Source organism: Manacus candei, unplaced genomic scaffold (genome assembly GCF_025592945.1).
Source record: "Manacus candei isolate 608988 ecotype Guabito, Panama unplaced genomic scaffold, ASM2559294v1 h1tg000057l, whole genome shotgun sequence".
Classification (NCBI taxonomy): Eukaryota; Metazoa; Chordata; class Aves; order Passeriformes; family Pipridae; genus Manacus; species Manacus candei.
Genome location: NW_026138105.1, coordinates 11,553,911 through 11,580,238, shown reverse-complemented (window position 1 = coordinate 11,580,238; position 26,328 = coordinate 11,553,911). Strand labels below are relative to the sequence as shown.

General features: G+C 44.0%; 2 protein-coding genes and 1 long non-coding RNA gene across 4 annotated transcripts in view; 2 read left to right on the top strand and 1 right to left on the bottom strand.

The window, feature by feature from the left end:
* Positions 1–196: 196 nt before the first annotated feature.
* On the bottom strand, positions 197–9,556 carry LOC127478153 (uncharacterized). The gene is made up of 3 exons (XR_007907127.1): positions 8,559–9,556; positions 2,118–2,258; positions 197–1,609 (listed from the first exon to the last, which is right to left on the bottom strand). It is a non-coding gene; the product is annotated as an uncharacterized LOC127478153 (long non-coding RNA).
* PCMTD2 (protein-L-isoaspartate (D-aspartate) O-methyltransferase domain containing 2) lies at positions 8,213–19,667 on the top strand. 2 transcript variants are annotated; one of them, XM_051803409.1, is made up of 7 exons: positions 8,213–8,480; positions 8,511–8,521; positions 11,228–11,556; positions 12,829–12,931; positions 14,675–14,846; positions 15,763–15,886; positions 17,414–19,667. In XM_051803409.1, the coding sequence occupies exons 3-7, from the start codon at positions 11,250–11,252 to the stop codon at positions 17,794–17,796; spliced, it is 1,089 nt and encodes a 362-aa protein (XP_051659369.1). In that variant the 5' UTR covers positions 8,213–8,480; positions 8,511–8,521; positions 11,228–11,249; the 3' UTR covers positions 17,797–19,667. The 2 variants fall into 2 exon arrangements, with proteins under 2 accessions (XP_051659369.1, XP_051659370.1); XM_051803410.1 differs by lacking the exons at positions 8,213–8,480; positions 8,511–8,521; positions 11,228–11,556 and having other exon boundaries at positions 13,781–14,846.
* A 146-nt stretch (positions 19,668–19,813) lies between these two features.
* LOC127478134 (peroxidasin-like) overlaps positions 19,814–26,328 on the top strand; it is a 46,841-nt gene continuing 40,326 nt past the window's right edge. The window contains exon 1 of the mRNA XM_051803384.1: positions 19,814–24,599. Coding sequence (XP_051659344.1) covers positions 24,436–24,599 — 164 coding nt within the window. The 5' untranslated portion in view covers positions 19,814–24,435. The remainder of the gene's footprint in view (positions 24,600–26,328) is intronic.

Genomic DNA, 26,328 nt, shown 5'->3' with positions numbered 1-26,328 from the left:
TCAGACAAATAGCTCTCGTTATTCCGGATGCCTTCATCCCTGTCTTTCAGTGGGATGAATAAATCACCAATTGTTGTAAAAATGGTAGTATCAGTTTTAAAGACGTTTTCGACCCTGTCAGCAAGGAAGTATAACACCCATTAAAGCCTGCTTTCATTTCTAGAACTGCAATGCTCTTTTGTTTGAATGTCAGGGACTATCTGTGAGGATCTGAAGGAACACAAGCCATGAAGGGATGGAGCAAGGCCATATGCTCTGCCTGAGCTCCAGGACTAGCATGAAGGCCCCAGAAGGACCTGTCCACACTAAGATGATGTCTGCCCTTGCAACACCATGCCCATGGTTAACACCAGCATGTCCTTATTGAAGCCAGGATATGCCAAAACTTGTCTCTTCCTTACAAGTCCCAGAGTCCACCTAAGCTGAACGTAAGGCAATGGTCAAACAGTTTGGACTCAAACAGAGGCTAACCCGGCCTTAGCACTGCAGGAGAGTTGGTTTTGATGAGTCAAGTCCAACATCAAGGATCAGCTCCTCAGGTTTTGCCATTTGCTAGGGGACTCCTTCTCAGGCTCCAACCTTTAATAATCCAGCCCAACCACGCTGAGGTTGTTTAGCAATTAAATAACATAAATCCAGAAGCTAGATTAATAAACAGTCTGGTCTGTCTAGAGCAGTCTACAGGGTGGAGAGATAAAACTATAAAATATTTATTACCGGCTTGGGGATGAAGTCATTAATTTAATAACTACCCATTGCTTTGCTTCTTACAGTTGTTAGCAGTCTGAAGGTTACAGAAGATTAGGTGGGAAACTTACTGCTTCCCTGCTGAGTGGAGCCTTTCCCATGAAAGCCAGGGCCCAGCTCCCATCTGTCACTCCATTACGTTCGGAGGTGGTGAATATATTACCGAAATAAAACAAAACAGAATTTCAGCTGGCCACATGGCAACCCTCCGCGAAATTTAATGAGGACACTGCCCTTTGTGCACGAGACCATTCCCAACAGCTGTAGAGATGAAGGCAGGAGGATCTTTGTCGACGCTCGCCGCTTGCTCACGACGTGGCTCCCACGGCGAGCGCGGCCCCCGCGGCATCACGAGGGCAGCACCTTGGGGGACGGGTGCTTGGGCTGCCTCTTGTCCTGAGGGGTCGGGAGAGCTGTCTGAGCCTCCCCTCATCGAGGATTTCTCAGTGGGTCTTCAGGTTTTCAGGAGAGGGAACAAGGGTATTAGCTGAGTCCCTGCTGTGATCTGATATTGGGGAGCATCCCGGACTCAGATCCACACATCCGCTTTGCGGTGATTATGGCTGGAGTCCCCTGATGAGGGGGCTCCCCTGCTGACAAGTACAATTTGCAGTGATGTTGTAGCAAAAGTCATGGGGGGAGAGTGAGGGAGGGAGGCTGTGAGCCCTCGGCATGTTTTGTCGGGGGTTTCATCCAGGGACAGCAAAGGGCTGTCATCTGATTGAAGCGCACAGGGGGTAGGGTTTGAGCAGGAGGCAGTGTGTGATGTGGGACATGTTCCCCCCTCCAGCTCCTGCTGAGGGGCTGAGACACTGCTAATCCTTCCCGAAGACTGTCTTGACAGCGAAGGTAATCAAATTGCCTAAATAATTTAATCGAATCTTTAGCCTGTTTTGTAAAATAAATGAAATAAAAATGGGCACATACTGTGAGCACAGGACAGAGACCACAGCACAGATGAACACAGGGGTGCAGCCCTGTGGATGGCCCCTGACTGCAGACTCCCTGGGGAGGACCAGCAGCACTTATTGTCCATCCCTGTCCCTGAGAAGGGCAGAAGAAACAGCTCGGAAAGTACTGAAGGGGGCTGGATGGCTCCTGTCTTGATGGAGCCACAGCTCCCCTGAAGGGCCCAGACTCCTTACTCAGCCACCAGCCTTGGAAGAGCCCCCTGCCCATGGGTATCCCTGATCCTCCTACAGCCTCAGAGAGCTGCAGAGCCACAGGACCAATCCCAGGCAAAGGAGGAATGAGTGGGAGTCCTAAATAGGTGACTTGAGGAAGAAAGAAAAGTCAACAGGAGAGATGGTGGCCAGGGATGGAGAAAGGCATCTGTGCTCTCCACCAACAGGAGAAGCAATGATAAGCACCTGTGGGTCATGCAGTGATGGACACTGGTTTTCACCTCGTGCATTTGGTGTGCCTGGAGTTCTGCTGCCAATCCAGGGAGCACCTTGTTTTCAGGTAACTTCCAGGTGGTCTGCATGTCTCAAGTTATCCTTGGTGACTGTCTAGGGGAGAAAGGAAAACAATGGCCTCAAAATAATATTCTGGCTTCTGCAGGCTCCCACAAAGGAGATTCTTGCATGAGGTTTGTGGGCAGCTCAAAACAGGCAAGACCAAAGCTGGGTCTCCAGGTATTGGAGATGAGAAGCTCTGGACAGGTGGATCAACCGCAATATCTTGGCCAAGACTTTGCACTGCGTTTTAATGACATCAGGCTGTGCTTTAGCATAGACAGAGTGAGATTTTAGTGGTACTTTTATCAGGGTAGGGAGGAGAAGGAAAGAAAGAGAAAATTCTTGTGAATCATAACAGACCTGCAAGATATTTCTATTGTCACCCAAAAAGTAAAAGAAACATTTCTGCAGAGCATTAACCTCAATTTTTCTCTCACAGCAGACTAATTTGGAACTGTCAGCACAAGCATCTTTGTCCTGACCATCCTTTACCCTGGTACACATCCAGCACAGGCAGGGCTAACTGCAAAGGCCCTACTCCAGTATCATGTCATCGCATTACCCTTTCATTTCTCTTATCAATGCTGCCATTCAGTTCCACTCCTTATTCCCAGTCCTTATCACAATGAGCCAAGAAAGTGTGGAGCATCAGCCAGGAGGAAAAAAAAAAAAAAGAACAGGTGAAATTCTGATGCTGTCAGCTAAAATACTTTCCAGATGAGCTCTGCCCACAAAGAAGCTGAATCTTGGTGATTTAGTTGCCAAATTTTGCATTTGCTCCCTCTCCCCCATCTCTCCTCTCAGCTGCGGGCTCAAAGTGGAGTCCTGACACTGCAAAGTGTTAATAGAATTAGTCTCCTGCTATAAACTGTTCACTGGGGCTTGTTAGCTCAATTGTTGATGCTAAACTCTTATCAGCAGAGCCACCTAAAAGAGCATTAATCAGGAAAGGCTGAACTCCCTGCCTGGGTCACAGAAATTTAATTAAACCTCAAGTAAAACTGGAAAATCATTTTGAAAAGAGAAGAGACGAATGCAAAATGCTTTTCATCATTTGATTCTGCATCTTCGTAGTTCAAACCCTCAGCTATGATTTCAAAGGGAATTTTGCCTGAGTAAAGGCTGAGTGAAACACAGACAAGACTTTCCTCAGTGCCACCTTTAATACAAAGGTCCTGATGCTGATCTGGGGTAAATGAAATGTGGAAAACCACTGAATAAGGCCTGCTAAGGACCTGGACCCACAAATGCAAAACAGCAGAATGCCTGTTTCAAGTAAAATAGCAGTCTCCTTGAGTAAGGGTCTGTTATGGTTAAGGTTGTGTTCTGGTTATTAGCTTATGGATTTGCATCTATTTTCCATTTGCTGTGTAAAAAGTCGCATGCAACAAAGCATTTATTTGGTAGATGCAGAGAAATACCAGTACCAGTGTTGGTATGACCTCATGTGGGATATTGTGTGTAGTTCTGGGACCTCTCTTTGGAAAAAGAAAAGATTAATTTATCCTTGAACAGGTGCGGGGAAGGACTGGCAGAGTGATTAGCAGAACAGAGAACCTATCTTAGGAGAGGAGATTAAAAGAGCTTGGCTTGTTTAGCCTAGAAAAACAAAGGTTAAGAGGGGATATGATTACTCTTCATAAATACATTCAGGGTGGGAGGAAGGGGAATGATTTATGTTAGAGGATAATATGGGTAGGAGATCAAATAAGGTGCATCTTGGCCAGGAATAAATTCCCATTGGAAATCTGAAGATGTTTTCTTATTGTTGGAGGAGGGAGGTTTTGGAAAGGCCTTCTGAGCAGGACGGATGAGCCCCCATGGTCTTTATGGGGAGATGGACAAATGTGGCTGGCTCAGCCCGACAGGTGAGTTTGCAGGCAGGACATGTAGAACTGCCAGAGGCAAAGCAGGGAAGTGTGATATGGCTGCTGTCTGGTTGCATTTTTATTATTTATGAATCCATAAAATCCATTGATTTTATTTAATCCATGAATCATTTAAAAGACCCAGGAATCGTTTTCTTACCCCATAAATATGAAAAGCTTGATTTTTGAGATTTTTATTTGGCAGTCGTGCCCTAAATCATGGCAGAAGAGAGACAGGGCACAAAGCAGGGCTCGCTGACTCTCCTGGCAACACCATGAAAAGATGAAGCACCTCACTGCTCCACGTCCTCACTGTCACGGATCTCTGGTGACACCTTCTCCCACTCTCAGCCAGGCTGCACCAACTCCTGGCTGCTTTCCTTTAATGACACATTTAAGTGAGATGAATCCAGGTCTTTACGAGTCCTTTTTCCAAGTGGCAGTGGTTATGCACAGTGCAATACAGTGGAAATCAAGACATATGCTCTTCCCCTTGCTTCAGCAATTGCTCACAGAGCCCTTGGATGAAGTGAAGCAAGAGAATAGCTTTAGGAGACACACACACACACACACACACACACACACACACACACACACCCTTTGCATGGGCAGGAGGATCTCAAGTGATTTGCTGTCGGTGTGTTAATAATAATATCAGTATAAATGCATAAGTCTGCATGTATTTGCATATATGCATATGTGTGCATATGCACAGATAGTATTTGCATATGGAAATGGTACAGTGCCAAACTGACCAGAAAAGGCAACACAGCATATTTTACAAAATGAAAAAATGGGAAAATATAACCCCGTGATTTAATGCTCCCCCAGCTCTTAATTTGTGTGAGTCATCCTGTCACTCACTAATTACCCCGTTGACTTAAACAACCATCTGTATTGCCAGGCTGCAGGTCAGCTCAGGCTGCTGGGCCCTGGCTTAGGGGTTAAAATGCATTTTACTATTTGATCTTCCAAATAAATAAAAACATCCCATTTTGACTGATCATCACTATGACAGGGTTCAGAAGTTAATTCATTCTGACCGGTGTTTCAAAAATGTTTATTAAGGAAATTGGTTTGAATAAAATGAAGGAGGAAACTGTAAAACACAGGGAAATAGAGACAAGGAAAGGCAAGAAAAATCTTGGCTTTGGCTTGCCAAAATTGCTCGCTCTCAGCAATTATCTCAGCTAACAAAGGACGGAGACTTGGTTCTCTCTGGTAAGACTGGGGGTTGCTGAGAATAGGGACAGAGGTTGTACTTGTGCCTGTGAGGGTCCCTGCCCTGCCCCAGCCCCGGAGAAGATGCTGAGGTGGAACCTCCGAACCCCGCAGCAATGCCTGTACTGCTGGGGACACCTTGTGGTACACGGCTGGGAGAGAGTAACGCTGGGATTTAAGTCCAGCAGGCTCCGTTTTCCCACTCTCACTCCGCTTTTCCCACTCCCGGAGTCTGCGGGGGCTCCCCAAGCCGGGGGCAGCTGCCCACACTCATTTACGGACAGCACAGAGGCAGGAGTGAGTTACTCATCTACCACTGACTGTAACTCCTGGCTAACAAAGCCCCAGGTGAGCTCTAAGGAGGAAAGGAAGGTGTTTTTAAAGAGCAGGGAAAGAAGGAGCACAAAGCATTGGCAGCTGGAGACCCACGGAATCATGAAATAGCCAACCATTCTGTTTTGCTAAATGTGGGGGGGGTTTGCAATTTTATCAGACAATTTTTGGCTTCCTCCAGAGCTGGAGCCCAATGCTATGACATACATGGAGGTGTTCTCAGCAATAATTACATTTTCAAAGAAGGTAGGTGGGAAAAAGCCCCTGGGGGAGCAGAACCAGGGGGGGCCAGTGGGAAGCTGGGGATGAGCCCATGGAGCAGTGACAATGTCTGCACAGGCACAGCTTGGCATGAGAGATTTGGGCCATGTGCAGCAGAGATGTGCATGTGCAGAAAATAACCTGTCTCTTGGGGGTGACTGTGTCCTTTTAGCTGTTCCCTCCCCATCATTGTGTCCCTGACATGTTTGGGGTGCTGTGAGGTGGGAACTTGCAGTGGGTAAGTATCTTCCCTGTGTGTTTCTCCTGGTTAATTCCTGCAATTCTCTGTCTAGAAACAGAGAGGCTGCAAGTCTCATTGGTCTTGGCAGTTTAGGGCTGGGAGGACTCATGAATACAGCTGGGAGAGCACAGGGTATTTGGGAATCCCTAAAACATTCCTCAAGGGCTTTCTGGGCTTCTTGAGGACTCGCTGCTGCAAGAGAGAGGCACAAGCAGTGCTCCCCTTTGCCCCTGCATGCTCTGCCTACACTGCAGGTGCTCTAGCAATAACAGGGAATTTTTTTACCCAGCTTTTATTTTAATAAATTTTGCACCCAAAAAACCAAAAACCAACCAGACAAAAAAAATCCCAAAAAAACTCCCCCAACCCACAAAACAACTGCTATTTTTCAAGTGATGCTAGTGGCGAGGAAGCAGATGCTGAATGGAAGCCCTGGATCCACACGTGCAAGGAGTTTGTCTGTCCTGCGTTTGCAGTTTCCGCTGCGTTGCCCATTGTGCCCGAGCACAATCACCACGGCCTGTTTTGGTTGAATCAGCAAGGAGGAGTTTCAGTGCTCGCTCTCCCACCAATAATCCCATTCTCCCAGGCAGCTGTCTTCTGCGAAATGAAAGTGCAGACATCTACAGAATTACCCCGCTGCCTGTTTGCAGAGTCTGCTGTTACCACGTTAATGAAGGCAGCTGAGATAATCACCTTAAAGCATAAATAAATCTCGGATGCTGATTCACTTTCCCCTATTTGAGTCTCATTTACCAGAGTAATTCTTATTTTCTTTTCTCACTGCGGGCTTGTTGTGTCTGCCAAGACAGCCTTTTTCCACAATTCATCTCCAGACAACTTAAATCAAGAAGCCTCTTGTTTAGATGTCGTTCTTCCTTCTCATTTTGCAGCTGTGTGTAGTATGGAGTCCATGAAGATCTAAGGCCAGTCCAGACAATTTTGTTTGATCTGCAGCCTCAGCCAGAGCTGTGTGGGTCACTTAAACATGAAGACAAACACACACTTTTAGAGGATAACTTCTCTCAGTCCGAGACAGGTCACAGGAGACACCTTTCCCCCTTGTCTTGTCAGGCCCTGCCATGTTACAACCACTGAGCGAGCTTACACAGGTAGGTAAAATTTAAATTACATGCCTAACACTCAGATCATGTTAGGGGATCCCTCATTACACAAATGGCAAGTCAGATATTGTGAAGTTTTACAATACTCCATGTTTCCTTCAAGGCTCAGCCCCTGGAATCAGGTGAATTTGCATCTCTTACTCCTCAGTAAATTCATACCTGGCATTTATGGTTGCAGCAAAAAAACCAAACCAACAAACAAAATTCAAGGATGTAACTCAAGTTAGGTGTTCACAGGCTCAAAATTAAGAATATCAACCAGTTCTCACAGCAATTTTTATTTTTTTTTCGTTAAGTTCCCATGATTTTTTTCCCCAAGAGTGACTAATATCAGAACACCTGGTTCAGCTCCAGCGCCAGGACTGTGTGTGCCAGCTCTGACTGGCATCTCCCCAGCTCCTCTTATCCCGTCCCACGCCCTGGGAAGCCCTGATCCCAGCGGGAGCTGGGGCACCGTGCTGTCACCGTGGGCATTAAAGGACTGGGATAACTGGGCGATGAGCTGGAGCAGCAGGCGTGGAAATGCAGCCCCGTGCTGGGAACAGGCAATTAGGGCAGGGTGGAAGGGCACAGGGCTGGGGGAAACCAGCCACACTGGCACTGGGAGATGTTCCCAGGACAGATGGGACAGAAGGGACTCCTAGTCTGTGTCTGCTCCTGGTACGTTGCATTGGGTTTGCATGGAGAGGTTTTGGCGGAGGGGGCGGGTGGGGGGTACAGGGGGTGTGTTCTGTGAGAAGCTGCTGGCAGATTTCCGCATGTCTGACGGAGAATCCCACCGGGATCCATCCCTGCGTCTCCCGGACGGTCGCAGCCCCGCAGTGGTACAGCCCTATCCACCCCCGCGCCGGCCCCGCATGGTACGGCCCGCACGGCGCCCCCCGCCGGGCACAGCAGTGGTGTGCTCCACGCGCCCCCCCCAGCCCGCGGCGGTGGTGCGCGCCGCGCGTGCGCAGTGGCGCGGCCGGCGCTCAGCTGGGCAGTGTTTACAGCCCCGAGCGCGCCGGCCTGGGGTGAGCCGAGCGGAGCCGAAAAGAGCCGAACCGAGCCGAGGGGAGCCGAACCGAACCGAAAAGAGCCGAACCGAACGGAACCAACGGAGCCGAACCGAACGGAGCCGAACCGAACCGAAAAGACGCGAACCGAACCGAACGTAACGGAGCCGAACCGAACGGAGCCGAGCGGAGCCGAACCGAACCGAACGGAGCCGAGCGGAGCCGAACCGAACCGAACGGAGCCGAGCGGAGCCGAACCGCGGCCGCTCAGGTGCCTCTTTTCTTACTAAATCAATAAATAACCCCACCTTTGCTGTTCTTCCTGCGGCGCGTTATGGCAGAGCAGGGATTGCCCTGGAGACCTGCTGGGGCTGAGGAATTGCGTTTGTGCGCCCCGTGCATTGTTCGGAGCCGTCCCCCGAGCCCCCGGCGGTGTCTGTTTGCAGCGGGAGGGAGGGATCGCTCCAGTCCCAGGGTTTGGTTTCGGGTTGAACGCAGCTGCTCACGTGGGGCCGGTCGCTTGGTTTGTTTTTCTGCTTTTGTTTGTTTTCTGCTTTTGTTTGTTTTCTGCTTTTGTTTGTTTTCTGCTTTTTGTTTGTTTGTTTTCTGCTTTTATGTTTGTTTGTTTTCTCTCCCGTTTGTTCGTTTTCTGCTTTTTCGTTTGCTCGTTCTCTGTTTTGTTTTCCTTAAAGGGGGTGTTTCCCCGGGGGGTGTTTCAGCCCCAAAACGCTGCTGGGTTTGGTGTCCGTGTTGTGCGAGCAGTGAACTTTGTCCCTGGCTCGGATTTGTGGAAATCTCTTGGTTTTGCGTAAAAAGTCCATCTGGGCTTGTTGTGGAGGGTGAGGGTTTTCTTTTGAAAAGTTTGTTAAAAATAAGCCCTACCCACAGTCTTAAAGTTCCCACAAAGTTAAAGAAATATATAGAATTACGTTAAGAGGAATTTGAATGTCAGGAGTTCCGCACATAAAACAGTAATTTTATTGGAACTAAGTTAATGTCCAGTAAAACTGATTATTTTTTATGCCTGTCACAGCTCGGACGTTCCTTGATCTCGTTAAAAAAATGTTTCAGGCAACAGTTGTTGTGTTCCATGTTGTAGAACATGGAAAAACACTTGTTCATATAGCTGAGCTAAAACCAGGTCAGACCAGTTGCCCCAGTGGGGCTCACGTACGTCAGGAGGAATTTATTGGGGATCCAAAGTGGAACATTGTTAAAGGCACAACTTTGTATTCTTAGTTTAAACCTAAAAATCAAATTTATTTTTTTTTTAATGGCAGAAAAAGTAGCAGAAATAAGCAAGCCTAAGAACAAAAATATGTAGAGGAAACTCAAGGGAATCAATACCCTCAGAAAAGAGAGTGTTTTAATGTGGAATGTTACATAAAGTGAATTGAACAAAGATTCAGGTAACTCTACATGTGCAAATGCACAGAGGTTTTGAGTATGTAAGGGGGGGGGGAAATAATTGGTAGATTAACCCACCTGAGCCTTCAACTTGATGTGTTTCCACTGTGAAGTAATAAAACACAATCATTTTTCGGAGAGAAAATGAAGGAGTCACTGTCGAAAGGAGAGGGGTGGCTTTTTATTTCAAGTTTTATTAATGGTCTTGAACTGGATTGATGTGTTTTGAGGCATGAATGGATTAAAAACTAGCTCGAGGTCCCTGCCTAAGTATATCCTGTTTTGTGTGCCTCTCCAGGTAATCAGAATGGCATGTTATTTGAATAACTGTGAAATTTCCTTGGAGTCCTGCAGCTTTTCTGTGTTTCCTCTGAAAATGAAAGTCTATAATTTGCTCTTGCTGAATGTAACAAATAAACTCCCAGCAATTTTGCTGTAGGCAGATCTTCTGATCCCAGGAATGAACTCCAAAGCTGCTGTTTCTGTGGTTATTATTGTGAGCAGGGAAAGGCATTGTAAATAAATGCATTGAAAGAATCATGGGTTTTCTGGAAAGGATTTTTTTTTCTTAAGATATGAGAAAGGGGGAAGAGCTAGGTTAATTCTGAGTGATAAGTTCTGTGTTCTTCTCCCCCCATACCTTTTCCTTTAAAACCTGTAGCTGTTTAACTACATGAAGCATTATAACCATGTGTAGTGTAATGCACGGTCAAGGAAAGTGTTTCCTTTCCTTACCCCACACCCACAAGCCTGAATAGGTCCATGATGGTGTCAGTGAAGTCAGAAGTGTTTGTAATTCAGAGATCTCTGTCACTCAGGAGTTACCAAATTGAAGGTGAGCTCATCTAGGGCTTAAGAGGACCTAAGAAATTCCACAGGCTGCAGTGGAAATTCTCTCTGCAGTTGCTGTATCATTAAGTGCTTTACTAATGGGGGTGGCTCAAGCTCTAGAGATGAGCTGTGTGAAAGTGCATTTATTTGCTAAAGTAAGCAAGGCTGATGCATCAGAATTGTTGGGCATTTTTAACCTCTGTGAAATCAACGTCCTGATGCACGTTCAAAGAAAATGTAACTTGAGATTTTTCTGGACTTGCTGCCTGTGTCTTAGTCTCTTAATTGATGCTGTTAGAGATAGAAAGTCTGCTGGTGGCCAGAATTCTGACAGACAGGCCAAACTTGCACTGTTGGTTGGGCTTGCAGTGAAAAATGACCTACGAGCACAGGAGCTGGAATAATCCTTTATATAAAAGAGTTCAGTGGAAAAGCTGACATGCTGGTAAAATGTTGGGAGCGTTTGAAGACAGAACTTGCACATTGAAATTGCCTATTGTGATTTTCTTCCCCCCCCCCCCCCCCCCCACTAGTGTCAGGTACTGGATGCCAGATCTGCTGCATTTTGTTTTCCATTGTTGGAATGGGGGCTGGGAGTGCTGCTGGTGATGGTTTTCCAGTGCTTGAGGTCCTTGGGAGTACAAAAAGGTCTCTCTCAAAGTACTTCACACACAGCAGCATAATTTAGTGTTGAAGTGCACGTTCTGTTCCTCACCTTCCTTTATTCTTTTACTTTTAGTGTCTATAGGAGCCTGCTGAAGATGGGAGGCGCAGTGAGTGCGGGAGAAGATAACGATGAATTAATTGATAACCTGAAGGAAGCACAGTACATCAGGACAGAACTGGTGGAACAGGCCTTCCGAGCCATTGATCGAGCAGATTACTACCTGGAAGAGTTCAAAGACAATGCCTACAAGGACTTGGCATGGAAGCATGGGAATATTCATCTCTCAGCACCGTGCATTTACTCTGAGGTGATGGAAGCTTTGGATCTGCAACCAGGGCTGTCATTTCTGAATCTTGGCAGTGGCACTGGTTATCTGAGTTCTATGGTTGGACTCATCTTGGGTAAATACCTTTTCGATCACGTTAACTGTTTGCGTTAGATTTTGAAAAACATGTTTTGAAATCTGGAATGAATCATCCCTCAAGTAATGGAACTAAAAGATAGCCGGGAAAGTAAAGAATGCATTAATCCAGCTTGTTTATCAGGGTTCTTGCAACCTTCTCTCTGGAACCAGGTGGGATCCAGATTTCTGTGGCAGATCAGAACAGGCACAGATGTATTTCCAGAGGTGGCTGTAGTGGATTCCTGCAGGAACATGAACTTAGTTTCCTTCTAAAGATGACCCCAGATCAGGATCAGGAGTACAAAGCTGAAACCAGGATTAAGCATGTCCACAGAAAGCTGTGACTACACCTGCACTGTGCCTGTTTCTGTTCACACTGTGCTGTTTAGACTGAGACATGTTTGAGGTCCACTTTTGACACTTACTAGCAGACGGGTGGGAATATTCTCTGGAAAACACGGAGTGCAACAAAACTGATTTTGTGACCACATCTACAGTGACACAAAGAAAATCACCCAAGTGCAGTTGTGCCCTTTCCATTCACCCTGAGGTGTCTCAGTCAGAGCTGTGCTGCCAGGATAGATAGCAAATGGCTGTAGGGTACAAACTTCCCTTTAGTGGGTGTCAAGAATTTTAACTGCTGAGATGTTTGTTCTCAGGGTAGAGTCTCACTCCCATCTCCCATTTGTGGTTTTCTTCTAGTTTTGTTGAGATTACCAAGGATACCAATATGTAACTCCAGGGCTTTTATATTCTTTTGAATTTTTGCAAAAATTACCCTGTCAGTTCTGAATAAAAAACACAAGTGCAGAACAACTTCTGTATCTCCCAGTTTATTTTTGCTGTTAATTGAAGTACAGTGGATGATGACTTTTCCTGATTCCTTGTCTTATCAACAAGAGGGTATAAAAATAATATGAAAAATTTTTAGGGATGTATTAAAGCATGCAGGCAGTTGTTCTGCCTTGGAATTTTTTTTCCAGGTTTTACAGCAACGGCAGCAGTGCTTCCCTGCTATGGAGAAGTTTCCTGCATAGTTGAGAGCAAATGAGTCAGAATCAGTTGTGCAAGACAGGCTCATTTGCTGCCAGAAATTGCAGGTATAGGGTTGCAATTCCCATTGTAGTGCTAAGAGAGCTGACTCTACACAAACACTGACTGTCTGACACTCACGGGAAAATCTGTTCCAGGAAGTAACCCAAACTGTATTAATCCTCCTGGATTTCATGGTGTTGCCTGTTACCTTTATCCTGGTGTTGCACATTTGCAGGTCCCTTTGGTGTTAACCACGGCGTGGAGCTTCACTCGGACGTGATCGAATACGCGAAGCAGAAATTGGACTTCTTCATTAAAACAAGCGACAGCTTCGACAAGTGAGAGCAAAATGCCTGTTGGGGTTAATTTTGTGCGTTTGGCTTTAGTCGTGGCAGTTCTTGGCTCCCATGTGGCCCCTCTGGATTCAGGGTAATCTGAGGATTCGGGCTCCTTAGGCTTGCTGAGCTGCAGAGTGTGACCTTCGAAGCCCATGTGTATTGTGGGGGAGTTTCTGATTTGTTTGCTGATGTTGCAGGGCTTAGAGGGAGCTGAGGAAGTTTGTTTGTTTTGAAATGCACTTGCAGTAACAGCTCGAAACTTGCAATTAACTATACTTGTTCTTTTTGTGGTCTGGGAGCATGCACGGTGAGGAGAAGAATATGAACTGATTTCTGTGGTGGCCTAATATGTTTTATCTGAAAAGAAGAAAAATGACGTTTTAAAATAAGGAGGTAGTTTTAAGATGATTAAGTTGGTACTAAAACTGCTTGGGATTTGATTGATGTTCTTCCTTAGAACCTCCATTTTGCTGCTGTCACAAGTAATAACTTTCCAGCAAGATAACCACTGCCAATAGTAACCTCAGCAGTAAAAGTTGTAGCTGTCATATTTTTGGATCCGTTGCACAGTTTGTTCAGACGGGGAAGCGAAGCATCTGTGGATACCTGATATCCTCCTCTCCTGGGAGGAAGAAAATTAAAGTCATTACATGCTGGATTTTAGACTACTCAGCCTTGTGCTGCTCCTGCTGTACTGGAAAGCTGCTGATGAGAGGGCTGTGTTTTCTGGATGTTGGCAGCAGGCTGACGGTTTTTGGCGTGGATGGTGCTCGGCTGGGTGTTTTTTTCAGAGTCACATTGCTATTGTTTAAATAGATGTTTTAAGGAAGACTTTTTTTCTCTCTCCAGACAAATATAGCTATGGAGCAAAAGTGAGCTGAATTCAGGAATCATCATGACTGGAAAGTTGGCATTGCTGAGTGATGTCTGCTGGGTTGTGCTGTTGGAACACCGTGTGCAGGAACTGTTCACTGGCTGCTCTGAATGTCCAGCACGCTTTGCAAAACCAGAAAGCTTCAGGAAGTGTTTAGGAATAAATAGATGCTATATTGAGCTGCCACTCAACATACCAGTAGAAGAATGGATGTGTTGTACAACTTCATAAATGTAGGGCTTAAAATTGATGTAGTTTTGGAGCGCGTAAGAAAAGCAGAAGCATCATAGAATCATTCATTTTTCTTTTACACTGAGTCAGAAATGCTGTAGGCAAAAGGTCCCTTTTTTTTGTGAAGGGTAAAATCACAGTTCTTTTGAAGCTAATGGCAAAACTTCCATTGGCTTCAGCAAAGCATAATTCTGTAGCATCAGGTGATAGTTCCCCACATCTGAAAGCCAGCTTTTGAAACTGCAACAGTAAACCCAGGTGCAGTCCTTAAAAGACTTTTTTTGTCTGCAATCAGAGGTCTAATATTTATATTTGCATATTATAACTGAGTCAGCATCAGGTGACTAAAAATAGCTTGTTCTGAAGAGTTCCCTGCATCTCAAGTGTGAAATTATGCATCCTTATCCTTTGGAGAGTTTAATCCATGAATTCTGACCTCATTGTTCTGCAGTTTTGAGACTTCTAGCTCTGTTCTGTTACAATAATGTCTAGAATATGTGGGCTTTGGAGGAGAAATCCTGTAAAACTGAGGGTTTTTTTCAAGTGTCTTTTGTAGTTTAGTTTTTTCAGAATTTTGAAGATAATTCATTGGATAAATTGTATTTTTCTTCTCTGATACAAGTCGTCTTCACTTTCAGATTTGAATTTTGTGAGCCATCCTTTGTTACTGGCAATTGTTTAGAGATTTCCCCGGACTGCACTCAGTATGACCGTGTTTACTGTGGTGCTGGAGTACAGAAGGAACACGAGGACTACATGAAGAACCTCTTGAAAGTTGGGGGAATTCTTGTCATGCCTCTGGAAGAGAAGGTTGAGTGCTTTTCTTCTGTTTCTCTTTCAGTTATTCCTAATTCTGATCTTGATTTAGTCAATAGCTGTTCCTTTATCTTGCCCTTGTAGCAGGTTGAAGAAATCATTAAGTGCACTGGTTTTCACTATGAGTGGAAACTCAACTCTGCACATTCATAATATTTAAGAAATTTATAGTTCTCCCAGTCTTTTAATATATATTGAAGTCTGTTAATTGCAGTTTTACTTTCATGCTGCAGAAAATGTAAGCAAGGCTTTGTTCAATTACATAATCTAGTGTTGGGCTTGATGACAAAATACAACATTTTGCATATCCCAACTGGCTTGTGAAAGAGCCTGCAAGATGTCTCTATTTACAAGTGTCAATGGAGCCTTTTAGTAAAAAGTGGGCAAGAGCCCCAGGTGTGAGCTCAAGACTGCAATTCAGTTTTATCTCTGGTGTAAAGATGTGTTGTTTCAATGGGCTGAGGTGTAGGTGTCTGGCCTTTTCTCCCTGTCAGGGTTCCTTCCCAGTAAGATGGTGTGCAGTGAGTTAATGCAAGAAATTTGAGCTAGAACATAAATCCAGTGATCTGCAGACCTCTTCAGGAGTGAATGTTCATCAGTGACTGAGTTTTCTCAGGCATCAGACACAGCAGCTCTGGCCCAGAATGGAGGAAGGTCTGGGAAAGCAGTGTCCCAAACTGCCAGTGCCCTTGCTCTGTTGCAAGAGTTATTTGGGGCTAATCCTGCAAGAAGTTCCTATTTTTTTTTTTTTTAAAACCCACCAGTGTTTCTCCTTATCACCTTTTACTGTTGCAGCTTCCAGTACTTTAACCACTTGTTCAGACAGAAAAGTCATTTGTTCATTTTTTTTCTGTACAAAAATCTCACTGTAGTTCACACAATGGACAATAATCTCCTTGTTTTGGTTTAGTTGACTAAGATAACTCGTACTGGTCCTTCTGCCTGGGAGACCAAGAAGATTCTTGCTGTTTCTTTTGCTCCTTTGATTCAGCCAAACCACGCAGATTCAGGAAAATCAAGGCTTGTTCACTTGCGTGAGTACAGACATTCCTGAGCATGGGGGAGGTTTCTTCTGCTGTTTGGCTGTGAGCTGTGTGACATCCCTGGGAATCCGTTCAAGGAAAATTACTCCAAGTGCTTCCTTTTTGAACAGTTGTCTGTCTCGTGCAAGAATGGGAGTTGCATAAAATAGATTCTAAATTGTGGAGTCATAGAATGGCCTGGATAGGAAGGGACCTTAAAGATCATCTGGTTCCAAAGCCCTGCCATGAACAGGGACACCTTCCACTAGACCATCATTCCAAATACAAATGATTTCTTGTGAAATTGTACCTGAACTTTGAGGGATGTTTGGTTGTTGTTTTTGCACGTGCAGACAACTCAGTCCTGAATTGTGTACTGTCGTGGTTCTCAATGGGAAATACACACTCAGGACCTGTGAATAAAATATCTACTCAAAGGCTCTCACCCCACAGCAATTCAGAATTATCCTGAAGCTGGAATGCTTGAGGAATACAAGCTGTGCACTTCTTGGTTGGCTTTTTGAAGTGCAGGTTGTATCAGTGGCCTCAATCTCTAGATTAGGATTTCAGGGTTGAGAAGCCTCTGAAGGGAGAGATACCTTCATAAAGAGATTAGTCAGGCTTTGGTCTTATTTTGGAAAGGTGTCTGCATGACAGAAGGGAGCTTGGGAAACAATCCATACTGTGCTGGAAAGTCCACTAAGTGCATGTTTCAGCATGTTTTGTATGTAGGTTGCTTTATAGTGAGACCTGCACATATATTACATGTAATTTTTTTCTGCTTCCTTCAGGTCCCAGGAAAGCTTAGTTGTTGGTAGAAGATAGGGATTTTTTGTTTCAGTTTTAGTTCATTTTAGTTCATGAATGTGTGTGTATTAGTACATTTTTTTCTTTGTGCTCTATGAGTTATGTCATGTATTTATGGGCTGGCAGCAAATAAGTGCAGAAGACAGGACAGTCTTCCAAACCATTGCTGTGGGAGATATTTCAGTACAGTAACTTATTGTACGCTTCTATAATTACTTCTACAAAATGGTTTTCATCCTGTCTTCTCCCACTAAGTAAGTCTGAAGCAGTTTTTGAAGAGCATAAATAGTACTTGTGTTTTATAAATACAGAACTTGGCAAAGCTGAAGTAACAGCTCAGTAGAAAAATCATTTTATGGAAGAGTTAAATAAACTTCATGTCTAGTTATCTACAGTAGGAAAGTAGCTTTTTCTAAGTAATTAAACAGTCACAGTTCTGGTTGCTAAGTCTGCATTCTTATGATCTTTAAGATGTGTATCTTAAAATAATTGAGAACTTGAGATCAAAACAGGGAAATTTTTTAATGAGACAAATGCGCAATTAAATTTTGTTTGGAAAGTTGCAGTGCAGTTTATCTGAGCTGACAGGAGTTGAATAGAGCTGTTTGTGTAATCGCAGCAGGGATTTCAAATGGCCTGATTTAATTTGAGCAAACAGAACTTTTCCTGTGAGTACTTTTGGGAGGGGGGGCAGTTTTTCTGTGTCTGCTCACGGGTTTTGTTTCGTTCCAGCCCCCGTGGCCGTTCGCAGCCTGCAGGACCTGGCTCGCATCGCCATCCGAGGGACCATTAAGAAAATAATTCATCAGGAAACGATGAGCAAAACTGGGAATGGGCTGAAGAACCCCCCGAGATTTAAACGGAGGCGTGTCCGTCGCCGGCGCATGGAGACCATTGTTTTCTTGGACAAAGAGGTCTTCGCCAGCCGGATCTCCAACCCGTCAGATGATAACAACAACAGCGAGGACATCGAGGAGGAGAGGCAGGAAGAGGAAGAAACCAAACCCTCTGAACTAAAGCCAGACCCTCCTGTAAACTTTTTGAGAGAAAAGGTCTTGAGTCTGCCTTTGCCCGATCCCTTGAAGTATTACTTGCTTTATTACAGGGAGAAGTAGTTTCCTTCTTCTAGAGAGTGGGAATTAGGCAGAAAATAAAGTACTTCTTAGGGCTTGACAAATGTACACCACTTGCTTGCCTGCAAATGTGACCACGCAAGGCAGTGGGCTGGGGAATGTGGCTGCTGTAAACTTCAACATTATAGCTTTTTTGAGTTTCTTTGTCCTTCTCAGTTGTGTGCTATAGTTTTATCCTACAGCAGGGATTCCTTAGGAAGCAAGTCGGTGAAATGCTCAGCTGCTTGTGGAAAGGAGGATTTAATTCCCTCGAAACTAACTGCACAGAGATACTCTTAAAAATTTCATGGCTTCTCTACTGAATGTCAGTTTTGAAAAACTCTTAAGCAGTTCCCCAAAGACCTTTCCTGTCTGTGCTCTCTCCCACTAAACCTGCCATGGGTTTGCCATGGTGTGTGTTTAATGGATGGTTCAGATTATTAGTAAAACCTGACCTGGCCAATCTAGTTTCTTCCAGTAATCTGAAAAAGCACAACTTTTACAGAAAGGAAAGAAATTTTTGGCATTACCCTTGTGGCATCCAGGTTTTGAATGAGAAGGAAAGCATCAGCTCCACTTTGGTTGCTCTGTTTTGCTTATAAACTCTATATAATTTTTTTCAGTAAAAAGTAAAAGTGTTTTACAGAATACTGGTTTTCTTAATGGGAACCACCTGTTCTAGTGAATGAGTTGTTGGGGGTTTTTTGTGGTTTTTTTTTATTTTATTTTTTAAAGCGCTGGAGGCAAAGTGAGGAATTGCAAAGCTTGCTTGACTTTGACAGGTTGCAGGGGTTGTCAGAGCTGGGACTGTGGTCTCTGGAAATGTTTACAGAGTCATTCTGAATGGGGAAGAGGGTAGAGAGGAGCCGCAGAGCAGTGAGTTTGTGAAAACAGACTGTGAAAGCAGAATCTGTGGGGGTTTGCTGTCGTGTGAGATAAGTGTGATCATCTGGGCTGAACAGAGTGAAGTGCAGAGTGCCAGCCTGAGGAGTAAATCAGCCCAATATAGTTTTCTGGAGGGTGTCTAGAACCTGGAAACAGTCTAGAAAGCCAGACTGGTGCAGTTTTTAGGTGTTCTGTGTGTGCCCCTGCTGTGGCAAGGTGAGCTGACTGGAATACAGCTCGTGCACACGAGTTCCACATGTGATGTGTGCAACCAGGTTGCTCAGCCTGGTGTGTTATTTCATTCCTGCAACAACGAAGATGTGTTTTAATGGGCTCACGTGGAAGGACTTGACACTCTGCAGTTCTGTGGGTGTGAGCTCTGATTTTTGTGTGCAAGTCTTCCTGTCGTGGTGGTGGAAGGAGACAGCATGAAATTATAGAATCACAGAATGGTTTGGGTTGGAAGGGACCTTGAAGACCATCTCGTTCCAACCCCTTGCCGTGGTCAGGGACACCTTCCACTAGACCAGGTTACTCAGATCCTGGCTTTGAACAGTTCCAGGGATGGGGAGTCCACAGTGTCCGTGGACAAAAAAATACCATATTTAGAAGAGTTTTCCTTGGTTCAGCCTGTTTGAAAAATCTACCTAAACTGGTAAAGGCTGGAAAGAAACTTGAGTTTGCGTTGATGTGAAATACTCCTAAAGCTGGGGGGCATGAAAGGCCTCCTCTCAGTAGGTGGTGCAGCTGTGTTAAGGCATTGCCCCATCTGAAGCACTAAAGTTGGTATCACTTTGGTATCTTTTTTTTTTTTGTGTGTATGTGCTGTCTCCTCATTCTCTGAGGAGCAACGAAAGAAAGACAGTCTTGCCAAAAATACGCCGGGTTTTCGGTTAATGGTCCCGAGTTGCACAACTTGCTTCATGATAAATAGTGTTTCAAAGTTTTGTGTGGCTTTGAAAATAAATGGATAACTCTTGTATGCCTGAGCCCGAAGTGAAGAACTCTTCCTTGCTTCATAGGAGTTCTGTGTGTCTTTGACAATATCATCTCCTAATACTGTATCATGTGCCTGCGGGCACATAACACAGGCACAGGCTGTGTTTTGCCTCTGGTTTCCTAAGTCTCCACTTCTGGTCTAAATGGCACCCCAAATTAGCTTGCTCCCTCAGGTTTTTGTTTCTCTAATTTAAGCAGGGCAGTTCTGTGGCCACTGAGCTGATGGTTTCCTGTAAACGTGCACGTACCCACCGTGTAATTCTGGCAACTGCAATGGATTTCTTCCCACAGATGAATATCCTGAATATGGTGGTAAAGAGAGGCTTAATCTACGTGTCATTATTCTCTGTGCTCCCCCAAAGGCTGTGGCCTCTGTATTTGTTAGATGTTTCTGCTTAATAAGTGTCATACCAGGTGCCTTTGTGTATTATGGCACAATTTCCACACCTCTCTAGTTCAGGGTGCCTCCTGCTTTTGGCTACCAGGTCATCCTTTGGTTTAATTATTAAACTTTTAAAAGAGTTCCTTTAAAAATGACATTAAACTTCAGGTTCTTACTAGTAAGCCTTCCTGAGATTCTGTTAGAGCTGACCAGTTGAGGGAGAATTATCTTTCATTTATCCCTGTTTGATTTTTATTCCCCATCCCAGCTGCAGTTGTAAAAGATAATTTATTGGATTTTTCACCAGATTTGCCTTTTTTATTACATTTGCTAGATTTTTGTAGCTTTCTATAAGATGCATAAATACTGCTATTTTTTTCCTGGATGAAGTTGAATAAATAAATATATATATACAGGAAATTTATGTTCTAAATTGTCAAATTGTTCCCTTGTCCAAAAAAACCACAGGTCCAAACAAACACATAGTAGAAATTTTATGTGTAATATAACTGTGAAATAGTATTGCTAATAGCCTGTAAATAAGGGGGAATTGTAAATACATTTTCCCTGTGCACAAGCACTTGCACTGTAGTTTTGTAGGCATTTCTAGTAGAGGAATTGTATTAGAGCTGAGTTTGTATGGTCTGCAAGCTGTCTAGGAATTGTACCTGCTTTGTTTCCTTTTGTGTTCTAAGTAGTCATCACTTTTATTGTGACTCCTTTTAGGTTTCAATCCTGCAGTAAATTTGGAAAAGAACTGAACTTCAGGCTGCTTTAATCATGAGTGTGTAAGTTGAAAAATCTCTGTATTGAAACTAGAGTTAAATTGGCCTGAGGCATGCAGAAGTGTTACACAATTTAAACTTTATTAATAAGTGTTTCTGTATCAATAAATTCAGTAAAGACTTTTTAGCCTTCTTAACATGGCTTTGCATCATGTTGTGATTAGAATACTTTGTAGATAAGTACTTATTTCCATAATTGAAGGGTAAAACACTAGAACACTAGAAAAAACGTTTGGTGCAGGTGCATAGTTTTAGATGAACTCCTCAGAATATAATCTCAAAAGAAACCTGCCCAGCTGATGAGTTCCAAACCTTTATGTAATGCAGTTGTGCAAGATGATTTTTGGAATCAGCACACACACAACTGATCTGGACTTAGTGTATATCAGAACAGTTAAAGAATGAATTCACTTACTTGGCTGATCAGCCTGTGGACAACAGATACCCAGAGTTGATTCAGTTGATTTCTGTACTTCAAGGAATTGCCTAAACCAAACATGTCAGGAGTTTGTTCCATGCATTCTGACCTGCAGCTCCCCTCTTGTCCCCTGGGCTCTGCTTCAGTGCTTAATTAATGCAGATTTTTGAGAGGTGTGTTCAAGGCTTTCATTTCTCTGGTACTGGGGATAATATTTTGGCTTCAGCTGTGGTAGGCAACTGATCATAACAGCAAATACAGCTGTTGCTAATTAAATGAATCTGTTAACCTTTATTCCATAGGATAATTGCCTGTCTGTGTGTTTCTTCCTGTCATCTGTGTGTATGATAAATGTCCTTTTACCAGCTATAACAGGAGATTAGTTCAACGTTAATGTTTTCCTTCACGTGATGCTTGCTGAAACAAAATCCTTTTCTGCTTTGGAAAGCCATGGATGTGTCATGGAAATGGTATTGAGGAAATTAAATTTGTCAGATAATGTTTATGTTCACTTCATTGCAAAACGTAAACCATCACAATTCCCTGGGATGTAGGGAGGGGGTAGGTCCCCTGAGGGAAGTCTTTCTACTGGGACAGAATTGATAGTTAAAACAAAGAGGGGGGGGAGGGAGGGAGAAACACACCTGAGAGAAACCCCCAAACTTCTTGCATTCTACAGGTCTGAAAAGCCTGTGTAGAAGAGGCTGGAAATGCTGGACCATGGAACACAAGGGTTAACTTTAATTCTAGTTGCTCAGGAGTTAATTTCTGGTTCTTGCTCAGAGCTGCACACTCCTTTTTAAACAATTTTTTCATGTTGATGGAAAATCAGATAAGTTAATGTGAGAGTAAGGGGTCTGGGATTGCTGGTGTTTCATAACGTCCCACAATCATCCCATTTGTTGCTAAGGGGAGATAAGCAAAGTGGGAGAGGTATGGTTCAAGCTCAAGGAAAGATCTGCTTCTAAGTAAATGTGGGGGTTGCAGCACTTACCTTTTTGCACTCAGATTATTCCCTATGGCTGCTGTTAAATCTGCTGGCTTGGCTGAAGATCCCATGCCTACGAAGTAGTGGGCAAATACCCATCAATCCTTCCTGCAGCTGCCCCCGTGGCACAGCCGGGCGCTGAAATACGATTCCAGACGGTACGTAAGGAAACCTGAGTGGGGCCTGGCCCAGCTCTCCTGCTGCAATAGAAATAAACCTAGAAGGGATTTTTTTTTTGTTGTTGTTGTTCTTGCAGAGGGGTGGTTTAGAGCTCAGAGTTTATGCACCAAGATGTAACGGAGGCAGGAGGCAAAAGCCCTGTATTTGCGAAGTGGCCGGGATGTGCCAGGGGAAATAATGAGTCCAAAATACTCGGGTGTGGTTTGGAGAGAGCAGTTTTGTTTATTTTCCTAGAAATAACTTCCTTACCGAGCAGCTCCTAAGTAGCTGTGCTACCCTGTCCTAACAGAGACCAGTGTATTTTGGAAAGACATGATGTGGGGAGCAATCAACAGAACTTTAGTAATGAAGACTTTAACATAACACGCGTTGTCTGATGCACATGGAGGATGTGCTTCTAATGCACTTGACATCTCAAATTGGAAGTAAAAGCTGTCATATTCACACGGAGCACTCTGATCTCAGCTGCCAGTTGTTGGATAAAGGCGAAAGCTGATATTTTGACCTTTTACGACCCGTTTTTGGAAGGTTGGGTTGGGTGGCCGCTAGAGGACACTCTGCCCAAAATCATGAGTCGGGTCCACAGGGGGAGCAGATGAGTTCAGCAAACTTGCTTAGATTTCCAAGTGATGTCCAGGCAAACAAATAGCAGATTGCCTGAGGACTAGAGGCAGAAAACCTGCAGTATAATGCTCTTTTATAGCTGGAAAAAAAACAGTGATTTTACCTTCTATGACATGAAATTTTAGGTGAAAGCCCAAACCCAAGCACTCCCCAAATGATCAAGTGACAGAGAATCTGAAGGGAGAAGAGAACCAGGAAGGTATAAATGTCACTTTTGTTAAGTACTCCTCTGTCACATTAATTATTTTTTAGATTACAGTTTAAAGCAGATGTGCAGGTTCATGGGAAACCTTCATTTGATTGTCCAGGTAATGTGGATGTGTTTGTACTTCCTCAAGTGCCTTTATATCTTAATGTGTGTTAGTGCCTCCCTCATGCTAAACCCACACATTTAGGACCTTGTGTAGTAATAACTGCAAACCTAAAGACAAGCTGGTTTCAGTCTAAGCTTCTTTACAAAGGTGATTAATTCAAATGGGAACAAATCCTGCCTTTTGTGTCTCAATTTTATCATTCACTGGGAGAAACAAAGAGAGGACTTATTTTCCTACAGTTCAAACTCGGTTGATTTCAGTGTTTCTTTCCCTTTTCACCCCTCAGTTGCCTTTAATGTCTCCAAAATCCTGACATTTTTCCAAATGGCATCCTTATAGAAAGAAATTGTATTTGGCAAAAGGTCTTTGAAATGAATCAGCTTTTACTCTGTGTAAGAAACTTTAGAGATTGCAGGATGGGGATTTGTCTTTATTTGCAGGTTATTTATCTCTGTGAGATAAATATCTCCCTTTTAAAATCACTTATCTGTAGCATTCCACGCTCCCATCAACGGCTGGAAACGTATTTTTGCTGGATGTTGTAACTCCACGTAATAAGAGACAGCCTCTATCCTAAAAGTCTTAGTGCCCAACACATTTGACAGGCTGTTGGATAAGACACTCTCCTTAGTTTTCAGAGTGTGCTGAGGCAAAAAATTTGACATAAAATCCTTGACCCTGGATCTTTTGCATCCCAGCTCAGCCCTGGAAGCACGGGACCATTTTTTGGTCATTGTCCATGAAGGTGCATTCTGCTGTCATACAAATGCCCCAGGAGGGTGAGGAGTTAACTTGCTGTTCGAAAGAAGCAGCAAGGAGAAAATAAATCAAAATTAAGAGTTTATATTTCAGTGCCACAATTAAAGAGGGGTGGGGACAGTCTGATCTTCAGTGATGTACATAATGGCAGAGGGGGTGGGCGGTTGGACTGTCAAACTGCCTTAATTTAATTGCAAACACATGCTGATGAGTCCCCTCCTCCTGGACCTCAGGGCTGGGAAACTTTTTTTTTTTTTTGTCAGCTCCCTGCAGTTCAGAATTGAGGCAAATGCACTCCAGCAAACACCATGCTCATCAAACCTTCAGCTCTTGGAGGCTTTTTGTGTTTTCTCCTCTTGCCTGGTTTCTCCTGCTCCTGCCCCAGTCGCTGCCTGTGCTTCAGGACCACGGTGCGATGCATGCATCTGATGTTGGAAACCATCCCCGAGATCCCGCCCCAGACAAACATTCTGTGAGTAACCACTTCATTTTACTGCCTTTCTCTACCTGCTTGGTCTTTAGAAAGAAGGGGGGAAAAAAAAAAAAAGAGTCAAGGCCAAAGGCATACTTTTATCTTCCTTTTTTTTTTTTTTTCCTCTGCAGAATTCCCAGCCTCACAGACTGTTTCGTGCTTTTAAAACACAAAACAGAAACTGCTTCTTTTGGCATCAGTTAGTTGCTGATGGGACGATGAAGGGAATTGAAAAATTTTGTCAGAATAATGCCAGGGCAAGCACTGGAAGACTGTTTTGGAGAATCAAAAGTCACAAATATTAAACTGAGCTTATATAAATGTATGCAGTTTGCATTTTAGAAAGCTTTGGGTGTAGGGGAGAGAGGAAATAAAGCAGTTCAGGCTTTCGTCTCTACCCTTTCCTGGTACATACAACACCATTTCATTCCTAAATTTTTAAGTACTGATTTTCCAGTTTCTATCTCAACTATGCAAACCAAACTTAAGGGTTATTTGAAAAGTAATGCTTGTGATAACTCACAGATTCCTTGAGAAATAAAGTACCTGTGAGTGAGGGAGCTGCTGGCTGAGTCCATTCAAACAGGAAAGGTGGAGGAAAAGGATGGGTAATGCTTGGAGACTCCTAAATAGCTCTTACTGAGAGAGGCAGAAGAGCACTTCCCTGTGATTCTAAACTAATCCTGAACCTAAAGGTGGGTTTGAGATGTAGTGGCATGTGACAAAGTGCTTCCCTTTGTGCTGTTCTTATCTGATCTCTTGGCTTGGAAGACCCTTTTTGCAAATAGTTGGAAAGACTTGTCAAAAATTAATCTTTGCACTCATCCTGCTTAAACTGCTGCCAGTTGTAAAACTTCTTCAACTCGAGCTGCTTTTAACAAACTAAATTTTATCTCAGCTGCCACATCCATACCAGCATTTCTCCCACAGCCATCTCACTAATGCTGCTGATGCATCTTCTCTGCTTGCAGCCTGAGGAACATGATGTGGGCAGGATGCTGGCATTGAATTGCTGCCATCCAGACCTGCTTTCATGGATGGAGACCACAGAGGTTCTAGCATTAGTGACCCACAGGATGAGGTCTACACTTGCTACAGCTGCCAAAGCTTTCTCTCTCCCTGGGCTGTTGATGGAGTGGTTATTTACAGTGTGACACTGCTCAGTACTGTGCAGACCGGTGTAGGGATTATCTGCACTTACAGCAACTCGCAGTGTCTGGCTCTTCCAATTGTCACCAAACTTTTTCTCCCTCTTATTCCTCTGCATCTTGAAATATCAAAATATTTCAAATAGCCTGACATTGTTTGATTTTAGCAAAGTAACTGGTTCCTCCTTGGTTAAACATGGATTTTTATTGAGGGGAAAAATTTGTTTCATTGGCTGAACTGAGATATTTCTGAGCTCATTAAAGCTTAATTTCTGTTCTGTGTTTGAAATGTGGTCACATTTGCTCCCTCTGGCAGCAGCACACTTCATTCTCTGTGCTGCAGGGAGCAAAACCCTGACCCTGGCCCATGCTTGGCCTTGCAGCTTTAGTAAAATTCCAGATAGTATCTTGCTGTGATGGAGGTTGCATTGAATTGCCTGTAAAACTGAATCTAGAAAGGTGACCGGGTTTTCCAGTGCAGTCACCCTAATTCCCTCTCTTCTGCTCTAACTGGTTTGCATGTGCACTGCTTGTAAATGGTCCATGTTTTCCCTGCTTAACCATTTGGAAAACAGGTTTAT

Excerpts from the sequence above, each read along its gene's own strand:
- PCMTD2 (XM_051803409.1), top strand. The coding sequence starts at position 11,250 with ATGGGAGGCGCAGTGAGTGCGGGAGAAGATAACGATGAATTAATTGAT. Across the intron at positions 11,557-12,828 it reads TATGGTTGGACTCATCTTGG|GTCCCTTTGGTGTTAACCAC; the intron begins GTAAATACCTTT and ends GCACATTTGCAG. Across the intron at positions 14,847-15,762 it reads TCATGCCTCTGGAAGAGAAG|TTGACTAAGATAACTCGTAC; the intron begins GTTGAGTGCTTT and ends GTTTTGGTTTAG.